Source organism: Rattus norvegicus, chromosome 2, assembly GCF_036323735.1.
Source record: "Rattus norvegicus strain BN/NHsdMcwi chromosome 2, GRCr8, whole genome shotgun sequence".
Lineage (NCBI taxonomy): Eukaryota > Metazoa > Chordata > Mammalia > Rodentia > Muridae > Rattus > Rattus norvegicus.
In genome coordinates, this window is record NC_086020.1 from 174,543,141 (window position 1) to 174,556,446 (window position 13,306).

At 43.9% G+C, this 13,306-nt stretch overlaps 1 protein-coding gene across 16 annotated transcripts in view; it reads right to left on the bottom strand.

Annotated features, from left to right (window-relative positions):
- Dclk2 (doublecortin-like kinase 2) overlaps positions 1-13,306 on the bottom strand; it is a 129,694-nt gene that overhangs the window by 36,481 nt on the left and 79,907 nt on the right. For 11 of the 16 annotated variants that reach the window (XR_351806.5, XM_063281896.1, XM_063281900.1 and 8 more), the window contains exons 3-6: positions 11,392-11,494; positions 7,049-7,150; positions 6,107-6,154; positions 1,088-1,182 (exon numbers count right to left, since the gene is read on the bottom strand). Coding sequence is in view for 15 of the 16 variants with exons in the window: in XM_063281896.1 (XP_063137966.1) it covers positions 1,088-1,182; positions 6,107-6,154; positions 7,049-7,150; positions 11,392-11,494 (348 nt within the window). In the remaining variant the exon portion in view is untranslated. The remainder of the gene's footprint in view (positions 1-1,087; positions 1,183-6,106; positions 6,155-7,048; positions 7,151-11,391; positions 11,495-13,306) is intronic. The other 5 variants (XM_063281898.1, XM_006232685.5, XM_006232682.5 and 2 more) reach the window with 1 other exon arrangement.

Below are 13,306 nucleotides of genomic sequence, written 5' to 3' on the forward strand. Positions count from 1 at the left end.
CTAGTGTTGAACTTACAGAACCCCTCTTGTCTCTGCCTCCTGCATGTTGAGATTACAAGCTGGAGTCACCACATCTGGCCAGTCCTTCTAGTAAGTGTGTCCAGTAATGAGTAGTTGGTAGGAGTTATGTATTCTCTTATCCCTAAATTTACTATCAGTCTATCCCACGTTTCAACTAAGGTATATAACCAAGCAAGCACAAACCAAGACAGTCTGTATTATTCATTCTCTTGTTCTCATATCCTTCTCGGGGCAGAGCAAGCCGAGCTTACACTCAGGTGGACGATGCTACCTGCTTTGGGAAGCTGAGAACTTCATGTATCTCCTCAAGGTAGAAGAATCCTAGGCTTGATGCATTTTCATTCCTTGTCCACACAGAAGTGGTAAGCAGCCCTTGCTACTCATTATAATAATTGAAAAGATTCTTCAACATCCTTAAAGAAAACTTGTTGGACCGTATCTGAGGTTTTAATTTGCAGAGTCTATACTCCTGGTAGTGGTGCATTTGACACCACTAAGGAAGAAAAGCTGATTTACTGACTTGTGCACAGCTTTGTACAAGCTTTAGGACTTTCAAAGCACTTTACCATATAAACAATCTGACTCTGTCAATAAAGGAAGCAGTCAGTGTGTAATAGCAAGTGTTTACCGATGTTCCACCAGGCACATTTTACAAATTTAAAGCATTAGGATTTACTGCATCAAATAAAACCTGTTAAAGTGTTGTACATTCTCCCTATTAAGTATCTTAGTAAGCCAACCACTAATTTTGCTGCTACTCTTTATTCTTTTAGCATCATAAATAACACCTATTTATGCTATGTTCCTCCCCAGATCGCACATGTTTTTCTTCTACCTTCCTGTAGGTTTAAAGTTATGTTGATGTTTGAGACTTCAATAAAGTCTGTATCATGCGTTCAACACATTTCGCTCAACCCATCACAACCCTGCATTCCCACAGGATGTGAACACGAGGGAGAAGGTTAAGAAGATTAACTTGATGCCAGGACCCAGGGCGGCTTTTACAAGCTCACAAACCACACGATTAACAGAATCCCCCACACACGCCACATCACTTCCGTCATACCTTCAGTCCTCTGAAACTTCCCGGGCTGGTTGGAGAGGAGCTGGAGGACTTGGTGGACTTAGGAGTGGAAAGCTGGCTGCTGGGAGTTCCATTCACTGACCAGGAAACGACAGAGGAAAACAGCCATTAACACTCGCAACAACCAGATTGTGAAGACACTACGCACATGCAGGGAATGGCTCCAATGAAGACTCGCTTCATTCAGAGCCCAAAGCGGGTGACGAATCGGCAGAAAGCAAAAGCCATGTATCTCACTGCATTACAGACAGTCAGACGAGGAGTGAGATTAGGACTGTTTGCAGTAAGAGTGTCCCAACAATGGTATCAACAAATATAGAAGACGATCATGGGATTACAGGTGTGAGTGAGAGACTCTGTCCACACAACCTGCCTTCCAGAAAACACAGACGGAACGACTGGCTGCTGTGTTTGCAATGGTCTGTGATGACAGCCATCATAGACTGTCAATGTGCATCTCCTTGGTGTTCACTAAGGGGAGGTCACAGAGAAGTGTTTAGAGCTCTTTCAAGTCAGTTTGACTGTAATCCAAATATACAAGTGCACATGCGTGTGCCTGCCTTCCATACATTCTACTTTTGGTGCTAAGAATTAATCTAAGCATCTCAGACACGCTAAGCACATGCTCACCACTGGACTACAACCTTAACCTTTAAGTATATTCTTAGGGGAAAGTGAAAGCAACGATTTCTTCTCATAATATTTATTACTTGATTGACGGTCATTAAAAGATAATTATTCAAGTATTTTTAATATAGGCTAGTTATTTCTAATCCTCCCTTTTTCTTCACAGTTTAATTTGCCCATTCCTTAGCAAATGCTGGTCACTTCCTCTATACCCCCTTCTACACCTCTACATGCTCCTTTGGTTGAAAGCTTGAATGGGAGTCTATGCTAGGCAGAAGGTGGCTAACCCTGTTCATAAGGGGGGTTAATCACAGATTGGCCCGCACGATGCTGGTCAACCAACTTAGCACCCTCTACATACACCCCCGATTCTATCACGTAGATCTATTTCTACAGTGATCTCATGAAGCCGGCGCTTAATATCTGGGATTAGTAGTTTGTTCTCCTCTTACAAGTACTTGTAATTCCTCTGACTTCAAAAGTAATCCTCAAAAGCCTTTGCCCAAAGCAGATGAAAGCTGACATTCATCTTTATGAAAAGCAAAATGAAATTTTTTAAGACATAAGGAGGCAGACAGTATTATTTTAGATCATCTGAATTAAGTGTATGCATGCAAAGGGAGAGGTCCTACACAGGCAACTCAAAACTGAATATCAGTTCCTAAGTAGAGACAGAAATTGTAGACCAAGTAGCATAGATTATCAGCTAGAACTTTTAATTTTCCTTATTCCAAATCACTGGGGAATTATCTAGATCCCCCCCTTCTCTCTCTCTCTCTCTGTATCTATATGTATGTGTGTGTGTTGAGTATGTGTGTGTATGTATGAGTGTGTCTGTGTATGTATGAGTGTGTCTATGTGTGTATGTATGTGTGTATTTGTGTGAATATGTATGTGCGTATGTGTGTATATGTGTGTATATGTGTGTGTGCATGTGTGTGCATGTGTGCATGTATGTGCATGTGTGTGTGCATGTGTGTATGTATGTGTGTATGTATGTGTGCATGTGTGTATGTATGTACGTATATGTGTATATGTGTGCATGTGAGTGTGTGTGTATGTGTGTGCATGTGTGTGTGCGTGTGTGTGCATGTGTGTATGTGTGTGCGTGTGTGTGCGTGTGTGTGCATGTGTGTATGTGTGTGTGCATGTGTGTATGTGTGTGTGCATGTGTGTATGTGAGTGTGTGTGGTGTGTGTTTCATCTGTTCCTTCATGTACATGCATGCATGCATGAGGAGGAGGCCAAAGATCTTAACCTTATTTAACCTCATTTCTTAAGACAGGATCCCTCACTACACATAAGCTCATGCACTCAGCTAAGCTGGATGACTGGCTGGCACATGAGCTCCTGACATCTGCATCCCACATCATGCTGGGGTTACAGACGCATGCCTAGGCCTGGGGTGCTGGGATCTGAACTCAGTCCTCATGCTTCCACAGCAGGCACTGTACTGGGGAATCACCTCCCAGACCCAGTCAGTTAATTTTTCTTTAAGACCCAGAAACTCTGCATAACATTGTAACGGTGTGCAGTTGTCACAGGAATTTGCCCAAATCACAGAATGAACAACCGTCAAGAGAGGCTTGCACGTTGTGGACTCTAGGTGATAATAGTGTGTTGGCTGCAATGACTGTACTCTTCTTCATGAAGGTACAGGTGATAAGGGAGACTGTGGGCGTCTCATGAAGTCTCTAAAAACTCTCTTTAAAGGGGACTCATGTAAAATAGAGATCATTGTGGGCAGGAAGTTAGAAAGCTGGCTGTAAGTGGAAACAGAATTTCACTAATTTTTTTAAGCCTCTTCCCACTCAAGTTATCTATCCAGGTCGCCAATGCACAGCGGCCATCACGACAGGCCTTCCCTTGCGTCCATCTGGCGCCACCCCGAAGAGTTGGGCTGCCTTGAGACAGTGGCAGAGTAGGGCTAACGGAAAAATCAGTTCCTCACATGGCTGTTCCTGGAGCAGACAGCTTTCCTAAAAATCTGCTTCCTAGCTAAGGAAACCTACTGCCAGGGATTCAACCCACGTCAGTAACTACATGTCCCCCTGCGCCCCCAATAACTCCTACCATAAGAAGATGCAGACTGATGGAGCCACGTGGGTTTTCAACAGCATTTCAAAGTACTAAGAATCGCTGGTAAGCAGCCTTCATGCCCCTTACTTGCACATTTTTCTGAAGTCCTAGAAAGGCTAATTAAAAACTGTGGTTCTGAAGGGGCTGTGTGACATCAGCTCCCTTCACTGCTGCACCCATGGGAAAGTGTGGTGACCAGCCAGCACGTACACAGCACTCCATCCAGCAAGTTTCCCCTCCTCACTTATAAGGAGGGCTTTCTGGTTGACTGCTCTGAATATTTTTTTTTATCCTCATGAGTTAAGTTTAAAGATTCACAACTAGAAACCTACAACCAGCATTACAAAAAAATAAATAAATAAAACAAAATGGTGTGCGCACACATGCGTGTTATGTACGTGCGTGCGTGCGTGCGTGCGTGCATGCGACCACATGACTGTGCATCAGAGACCAGAGGAAGGTGTTGGATGTTCTCACCCATTGCTCTCCAGCTCCTTCAAAGCAGAGTGTCTCCAGTCTCATGTTTACTTTGCTAGGTCGGAAGCCAGCAATCCCCTGTCTCCACCCCACACCAGAACTGGGATTATAAGCGTGCACAGGACACAGGACACTGATATCAGTGCTAGGATCTGAAGGCTGGTCTTCAACTGCACAGCAAGCATCCTAACCACTGAGCCACCTCTCCAGTCCCTAAAAGCAGGATTTCTAAGACTCAAATTAAAGATTGACTCATTGATGGCACCTACTTAACTCCCTGAGTATTTACATCATGCTATTTAGCTATTTACAGAGTTTTGTTGGAAGATTAGGTAGACTCAGAAACTTCACTCACAGCAGCACTTCCTATCCTAGGATTGACAGGAATAATATTACAACTACACTATGATAAAGTTACGAGCTCTGTCTGAAATCCCTTTAGTCTTGCTGCTGCTGCTGCTGCTGCTGCTGCTGCTGCTGCTGCTGCTGCTGCTGTTGTTGTTGTTTAAAGACAGGGCTGGGCTGCATTGCCTAGGCTCACTTTAGACCTCCGACCTGAAGAGCTCCTACAGGTCTGCAGCACAGACTGCCAAGCCCGACTGCTTCGGATACGCTCTGCCCCTGGTTGTCAGAGAGTGAGGAGGAAACACTCGCTACGATGCGATGCATAACACAGCCATAATCACCGTGAACTGCCAGCAGGAGCAGAGGCTTCCAGCTTTCTAGATCAAGTGTTAAACTTGCTCCAAGGGCCTCTTCCAAAGACCAGTTGCTGAGATGTGGTTTTTAAACCTCACAACTTTCACTGAGGAGGCTGAGGCTGACTCTATCCAGATATGGGTTCGGCTGAAAAGTTTGCATACTGAAATGCTAGCCCTCAACCGATTTTTAAGCACTGCAAATTCAGATTTTAAAAAAAAATCATTTAAGTATTTACTGGGCTCCGTCATAGAACAGTAGATGGTCTGAAGACAAATGTGGTCATGAAATGTTATTATTCAGTAAGTTTCCTCTGCAGACCTCAGGGGACAGAGCTGAATTAATCACACCTGACTCCTCAGCCTCTCGCTCTACTTTTATGTAATCATTTTCCTGACATGACAAGCATCTATAAACCTGTCACCTGAAACAAAAGCTAGGAATAATTCAGCTAGAAAACCATATCTGAGCACATTTATGCTCCAGATCTAAGACACTGCAGTCAATACAATTTAGAATAATGGCGGTGGCAGAAATACCTTTGGTTTAAAAACCCGGGTGTCAACTGTCACAGATTTAGAAAGCCTGAGTGTAGAGTGCTGTGTGAAAATAATTGTTTCCCAACTAAGATGCAGGAGGGCTGCCTCCTTCCATGTGCAAGAAGTGCTTCCCTGTCCTATTCTGGCACTGGCCTTCATAAAGTACTTTGAGTTAGAAAAATTTTTAATGACTCCTAACCTTTAACCCAGGTCTGAGCGAAGCGTGAGGTTAGAAACTCCTTCCGTATCTGTACTGCTAACAAATGCTAGCCTTTTTAGTCACGGAACATTTTCTACAGTTCACTAGAACACAGACCTCCTGGAGGTAACTGCCTCCTCAGGGGCCACTGTGCTTCAACGACACAGACAGGCGTTCCGCCATATCCTTAGGTTACGTGGTTCCGTAGCGAGCAGGGAGCCTGGAGTGGCCTGTGCATTGTAAAATGTCCTTACAGATGGCACAGATGTCCACAGCAAAGACCAGAAACACTTATGGAGATGGAGCGAAGAAAACAGAAATGCAGCCGGAGACAGAAACGAAACCCAGCAGAGCGACAGAGCGGCAAGGATCCGGGCTCACCTGGGGATTTGGCTGTAGAATAGGCACTGGAGTGGCCAGCCCTCTTTACTGTACACACGCATATGCACAGAGCAGGAGGAGACAGTAAGGAGAGCAGTTATTCAGCAGGTCTAAAAGACAGCAACACAGCCTGCCCTAGAGGAAGTGGGGTGGGTGCTGCTCCAGGAGCAGCAGAGAAAATGTCTGACCAAGTCTGACAGTAGAGACAGTTCATTTGGGACAACCCTTAGATGCCTCACACGTCAAATCCTAACTCTGTTCCAAGAAAAGTTTAGTTCACTTTGAGGGGCAGCAGACTGGGCAGGAATAAGGATGCTGCCTGCAAAAACACTTTTCCCCCCTCTAAAATCATTTCCTTAACAATAAATTGAGTAAAATGATTTGTAATGACTGCAAATTCAACTTATTGAGATATAATTTGGGTGTTTTCAATGTTACAAATATCAAAGCAGTGTAAATTTTGACAAATATGTAAGATCTGGGTCTAAAAATTATAGAGCTTAAGTAATCCTTTCTGAGAATAATCGTTAATACATGGTTGAGGAAGACTGGAATCTCTGAGGCAAATCTATTTCTGTGTGGAACAGTGTGTGCGTTGCACCAGTAAGAAGTAATTTTAAGAAGATAAATATCCACAATTATGAAGCACAGAATTCAAAATGCAGTTTACAGTGCTCGAAATGTCAAGTACTTTTATGTGCACAGCAGTGGAAGACCAGACAGTGAGGTCTGCGAGAAAACGTGACAGAATCAAGTGCAGGGCTTTCCTGAGAGACCCCTGGAAGACAGGTCTAAGGGTTCTGACTTACAAATCTTATTGTCTGTCATTGTTCTAGAACGTGGCTGCACAAAAGCTGGCAAAGGCTGGTTCGTTCATAAAAACGTGAGAAAGCTAAGAAGACGTACTCCCTCTAAGACCATCCACTGGGCCTCTGTTACTACCTGAAGCTGGTGACTTGCTGCGGCGGGAGAGCCCTGGGCTTCTGGATCCAGAATACTTAGCAGCTGAGGCCCGAGAATAAGATGACTTCAGGACACGGCACTCTGTAAAGAGCAAAAGTGCATTTGTAAGCAGATTTTACCATTGCTCAAACACACCACATGTGATTATAGCAAGCTGCTTGTCACCTAGTGTATGTGTGCACATGCACATGTGCAATCACATGACTCCAAGAAGCACGGATCCACCTAACTGAGGTAAGCTCTCTCACTGAACTCAGGGATCCACTCTGCTGGCCTACTGGGCCAGTGAGCCCCAGGAATGCTCTTGTGTTGACCTCCAAGGTCTGATGTCACAGACACATGAGCCACCATGCCTGGTGTTTTGTAGGGTGGTGGAGATTTGAACTCTGGCCCTCACACTTACAACCCCACGCACCTTACAAGGGGGTCTCCCCAACCCTGTTGCTATTGCCTGACAGTCTCCTTCCCATCCTACCTTTTCCTTTTCAGTGCTATAGACTGAACCCAGGACTTGTGAGCTGCCGGCCCCCGAGCTCCAGAAATTCAATGCATGCAGCAACTGTCCAGAAAGTACATGTGAGGTTTAGATCTTCTGTTAGATCCACATCTGTGACACGTCATTGTTTGGACTGAGTTCTTACTGGGCACACAACTCCACTGTCCTGAGCAAACGCACAATATTCTTCACAGATAAGCCTCAGCTCTCCCCACAGGCAGCACCAACCAGAATTGTCCTCTTCAAGTCCTTGCTCATCGTGCATCAGAAGGACATGAACCTCGGATTAGGACCTACGTACTGTAACTACCCATCTCTCCATAGCATGGACGGGCAAAGGGGAGAGGAGCGCCTTTAAACAAGAGCACAGACCTTTCCATAGGCCGCCAAATAAAACAGCATGTGGAGAACCAGAACAAATTACAGCTGCATTTGCCACTTCACATTTGAGTAATTAAGATCACAGCATTGGCAGTCAGGCGGGCTCGGGACACTGCTTACGGGCCAGCCTCCGTATTTCTCCCTAACATTAACCTAAGAATAAAATGTGCTTCGTGGGCTAGTTGTAAGGGATAAATTAGATAACATATTGTCTATGGTTTACTTCAAAATACTTCAATTTATGCAAAAAGATTAGAATGAGAGTTAATTTTAATCTATATCCCCGGGGTGGTAAATTAACATGTGAAGTATTCTAATCAGGGGAGACACACCAGGGGAGCCTAGTTAACATCTGAAAGGCTCTAATCAAACCTTATATAAATGGGGCAGCTCCAGTTTCTGCTAATCCATTAGTATTATGGATTGTGTTCCTTTGTCTGGAAAGCTCCCAGTGTAGACTGTTAAACGTTTTAGAGACAATGTCCCTCTAATGAGCGGGATGTACCAAAACAAGCCCCAATAAGCCGGAACTTCAGAAACACACCCTGGGTTAGGAATCAGGAGAAATTTATCATTTGACCAAGATTAGTTTAGCACAGCGGTTCTCAACCTATGGGTCACGATCCTTCTGATGTCAAATGCCCCCCTTTCACAGGGGTCGGCTGCTTAAGACCATGGGGAAAATGCAGGTATGTACATTCTAGTCCATAACAGTAGCAAAATTAGTTATGAAGTAGCAATGAAGATAGAAGGTTGAGAACCACTGGATTAGCAGAATTCTGTGCATGTTGACTGTTTAAAACAAGCTCTCACTGTGTAGCCTTATCTAGCCTAGAACTCACTATGTAAACCATGCCGGCCTTAACTCAGAGATCTGCCTGCCTCTGCCTCACACATGCTGGAATATTAAAGTCATCCGCCACCACACCAGAGTCTCTTTTATTCCTCCCTCTTTCTTTCTTTTTATTGTTTTGGTGGGCTTTCAAACGTATTCGTCCTTTGATTTTTTTGTTATTGTTTTAATGCGTGACTTTTAGTGTGTGATATTCAAAGCTGGAACTCTCAAGACAAAACAGTTACACAACCGATTAAAAAAACTTTGTGTTCTCGTAAGTGTATCTGTGATAGAATCCAAAATGAGATTTGCTCTCACCATTCAACTTCACTGTGTGAAGACGGTGCTACAAAACTGACAGTAGCCAAAAGAGCAAGACATACAGGGTCCCCCGAGCTATATGACATATTAATTCAGGGAATCCTCACAAAGTCTTTTAAGATATCCTTACCACTCCCACCTTGAAGAAGATTAAATAGCTAGAAATCGAGATGGGGTAAATACGATAGGGCTCGTATTTTAAAACCTATTAGAGGCCATCTTCATCAACAAAAGCCAGATGATCCGGCTCGATCAGGTAAACTCACCACACACAAAGCAACAGCTGACCTGCTAGACACACACAGTAAGCAGTGAACGCTGCTTTGTTGTTGCTGCTGTTAGCACCACCGTGGTGACTACAGTGACTAAGTCACTACGATCTTCTCTGATTGGAGCTTTGTTGATTGTGGAGTGTTGGAAAGATGCAGAGATGGGCCAGACTGTTCGAGGCTATCTTAGCCCCCTAATAACCATTTACTGCCAACCTGTGTGTGACTGTTAGGCAAGTCTTGTTAAAACACACGAACAGACCCCTAGTTCCAGCGATGTAAGGTAAGAACTCATCGGACAGCATCCAAGGCCTCGGCACATGCTCACCTGCTTTGCTGTCGCCGGCCTGCCTGACATTTCTAAGGCGTTTTAAGAGTGCCCTGGCTTGTGGCTTTCTTTGTTCTGTTACTCTAGAAACTTCATGAAACTGCTGCCAGGGTAACGAGTGCCTTGAATCTGTGTTCCTGGCCACAGTCATTCATATTCAGCTCCAGAATAAACCTGTAGGGAGCCCGGCTTTGTACACCACACCATACCTTCCACAGTAAAACCTACAGTGCAAAATTTAGTTTCTCTGTCTCGACTTTCAAAGTGTCTGCTTATTGACAAAATCGCTCAGAAACTGAAAACTAAAATTTTCAGTAAAAGACAGTTGATGGGTAAGTGAACGTTTTAGTCAATCTTGGTATCCCAGGAACAGGGTAGATTGTCAGCACGGAGGACACAAAAGTACAGTATTACAATTACAGACTTCCCAGTGGTGTTACAGGTTGACAAAGTCATTCCAGCACAGGGACACAATATAGAAACCTTTAAAGAAATTAGCAGAGGTGAAAACTGAAACTGATAAGTCCGAAGCAAGCGCTTGGGAAACACATAGTAAAACAAAAATATTTACACACGACAGTTTAATAACCTGTCCATTATCAGTTTTTTAGAAAATGTATTTGTTTGTGTTTTGTTCAAGACAGGGTTTCTCTGTGTAGCCCTGGGTGTCCTAGAACTCATGGTGTAGATCAGGGTGGCCTCAAACTCACAGATCTGCCTGCCTCTACCTCCTGAGAGCTGGGATTAAAAATGTGTGCTCACCGCTGCCCAGATGATTTACCATATTTTAAAATTGTGTGTGTGTGTGTGTGTGTGTGTGTGTGTGTGTGTGTGTGTGTGTATCTCTTTGTGAGTATGGGCATCTGAGTGCAGTGCCCATAGAGGCCAGAAGGGGGCATCCTATCCCCTAAGACAGAAATTACACACAGTTGTGGGCCCTGCAATAAAGGTCCTAGGAGCCACACTTTGGCCCTCAGCAACAGCAGAACAGGCTCTCAACTGCTGAGCTGCTTCCTCAGACCAGACAGTCTCTGATTTAAATAAGCACACGCATCACGTTATCTTGGTGATCTATTTCTATCGTCCATCTGGATCTCTAAAGACATCTTTCCTTATTTATAAAAGATGAGATTATAGCTTTAATCTCTTTCCTTTGTAAAATATATCGAACTTGAATTTCACTCACTTAAAAATGAGGTTGATTTTTCTATCAGCTAAAACAGTCATTTCTACTAGAGTAGGTATACAGAATTACGGCAATAGGATAGAGCCATTTCCTTAAAGCCAGTATCATTTGGAATCATTGAAGTAATGATTAAAAAACTCTATTAATGGGTAAAAATAAAGAAATGGGTATTTTTTATCCCACCCATATTTTTATAAAAATATAAACAATGTATGTTTTTATAAAGCATGTTTTAAAACAATGACATAAAAAGAAATCTCCAATAATTACGATGGACAGTTTATTAATTATCCTTCAATACGTTTTCAATATGTTGCCAAGGCTGGCCTTAAAATCTTAGAGTCAAGTGATCCTCCTGCCTCAGCCTCCTGAGTGGCTGGGACTACCAGTGAACACCACTTGTGCTTGGTCAACTTTCTCCAGTGTACCTAGGTTAACATGTCTGAGTGTCTAAATTCTGAGTTTTCTTTTCAGGAGCTACAGAGATGGTCAATGAATTGCCTCACCACTATGATCCAGGACAAAGTCATCTTGGGCATAACGATATTTTTCAGGTCCACATGCAATAAAAACATCATCGTCTCCAAAAAAGTCTTGCAGACAAGTAACCTAGAAAAAGAAAATCCAAGAAATTAGAAACATTGGAGCACAATAAAAGTCAGCAAAATTAACTGCACATTCAAGCGTTACCCACAGCACTGTGGTGGGACAGAGACCTGCTCACTGCAGTGTGTGTTTCCCTGATCACCGCCTTTATCAAGGTTGGGGAAGACTTCCTGGTCCTGCACCCTCATGTGTTGTCTGAATTACATCTTCAGTTTTTAAGAAAGCTCCCCACTCCATACTCTCTGTTTAAGATCCCAGAAAGCCTGGTCCACGGCAGCAAAACATTCATCTTTGGTCTACTGGTGACAACAGAGCCATTTCTAGCACTTTGATATGGACAAGCTGTGTTTCAAATGTGCTTTTACAAGGAGCTGCACAAAAACTTCTCTTATGAAAATGGCTTCATCTCCAAAATAATAATGTGTTGATATTTTAAAAACCTTGATCCACTACTTGAGAGTTCTCTGCAATCTCAGTAAGACCTTCTGACTCTACGGTCACAATTCATCTTTATGTTGGAATAAATAAGTCTGCATAAAAAACACAGTGAACGGGGTTGGGGATTTAGCTCAGTGGTAGAGCGCTTGCCTAGGAAGCGCAAGGCCCTGGTCCCCAGCTCCAAAAAAGAACCAAAAAAAAAAAAAAAAAAAAAAAAAAAAACCACAGTGAACTAGATAGATACACAGTGAAAGACTTGGGTTACAGTAATTAGGTAATGAAGACGATGGGCCTCTCAGCAGCCAGGGGGCGCAGTAGGCATGGGTCCTACCCACGTCTCAATTATCAAGTAGAACCCAGCTTCTGTAGTTAGCTCACGCCTCATCAGATCAGTGATTTAAAAGCACCAATCACCTTTCACCTGCCAACCCTGCCTCTGCTCACCACCTCAGGTGGTGACAACATTATCTACTTTTTGGATTGTGTGAATTACGTCTTTATCCACACCATACTCCTGGGAATCCTGTATTTGGGCTTGGCTCTGCTCCCACAGCAGGTCCTTCCCACTACTCACGTGGCTGAGCAGTATTGTCAACCTCCACTTGGTGTCCTCTGCGGTCCTGACACTGGCTATCTGACCTCCAATCTCCCCACATCCCCTCGGTTCAGTCATTGTTATCACAACAGCAGGGCGACCACACCACCCTCATTACAAACTAATGACTCTTCATCAGACCCTTAAACCTTGTCACTGACATTTCCCCTGTTCACTGCTCAACCATGACATTGTGTTCCCGCCAGCATAGCAGCTGTGGCTTGTTCTGGTTTTCCTTTATTAAGATTTGAGTCATAGACTTTTCTAGTTGGGTTTCTATGGCTCTGAGAACACAGCTCGGGGGAGAGAAGGGTTTGCTTCATCTTACAAAGGAGATCCATCATGAAGGGAAGTCAGGACAGACCCTAAGGTAAAACCACAGAGGACTGCTGCTTACTGCCTCACTCAACTTGCCTTTTTACACAACCCGGGATTGCCAGCCAAGGGGTGGCACCACCCACAATGGGTTAGGCTCTACCACACCAATCAATCAACAAAATGTCCCACATGCTTGCCTACAAGTCAGTCTTATAGGGGTGTGTTCTCACACGAGGTCCCTCCTTTCACATGACTCTAGCTTGTATCATGTTGACATAAAATAACCAGCACTGTACAATCACCCACTCAAGTACACAACTGAGGACCATCTAATACATTCCGAATTGTACAGCTATCACCTCGATCAGGAAAGAAATTCTGAGCCCATTAGTAGTCATTTCCTGTGGCCTCTTCTCTCATTACCCGGTATCCACAACTCCACCTTGTTCTATGGTTCTATGGGG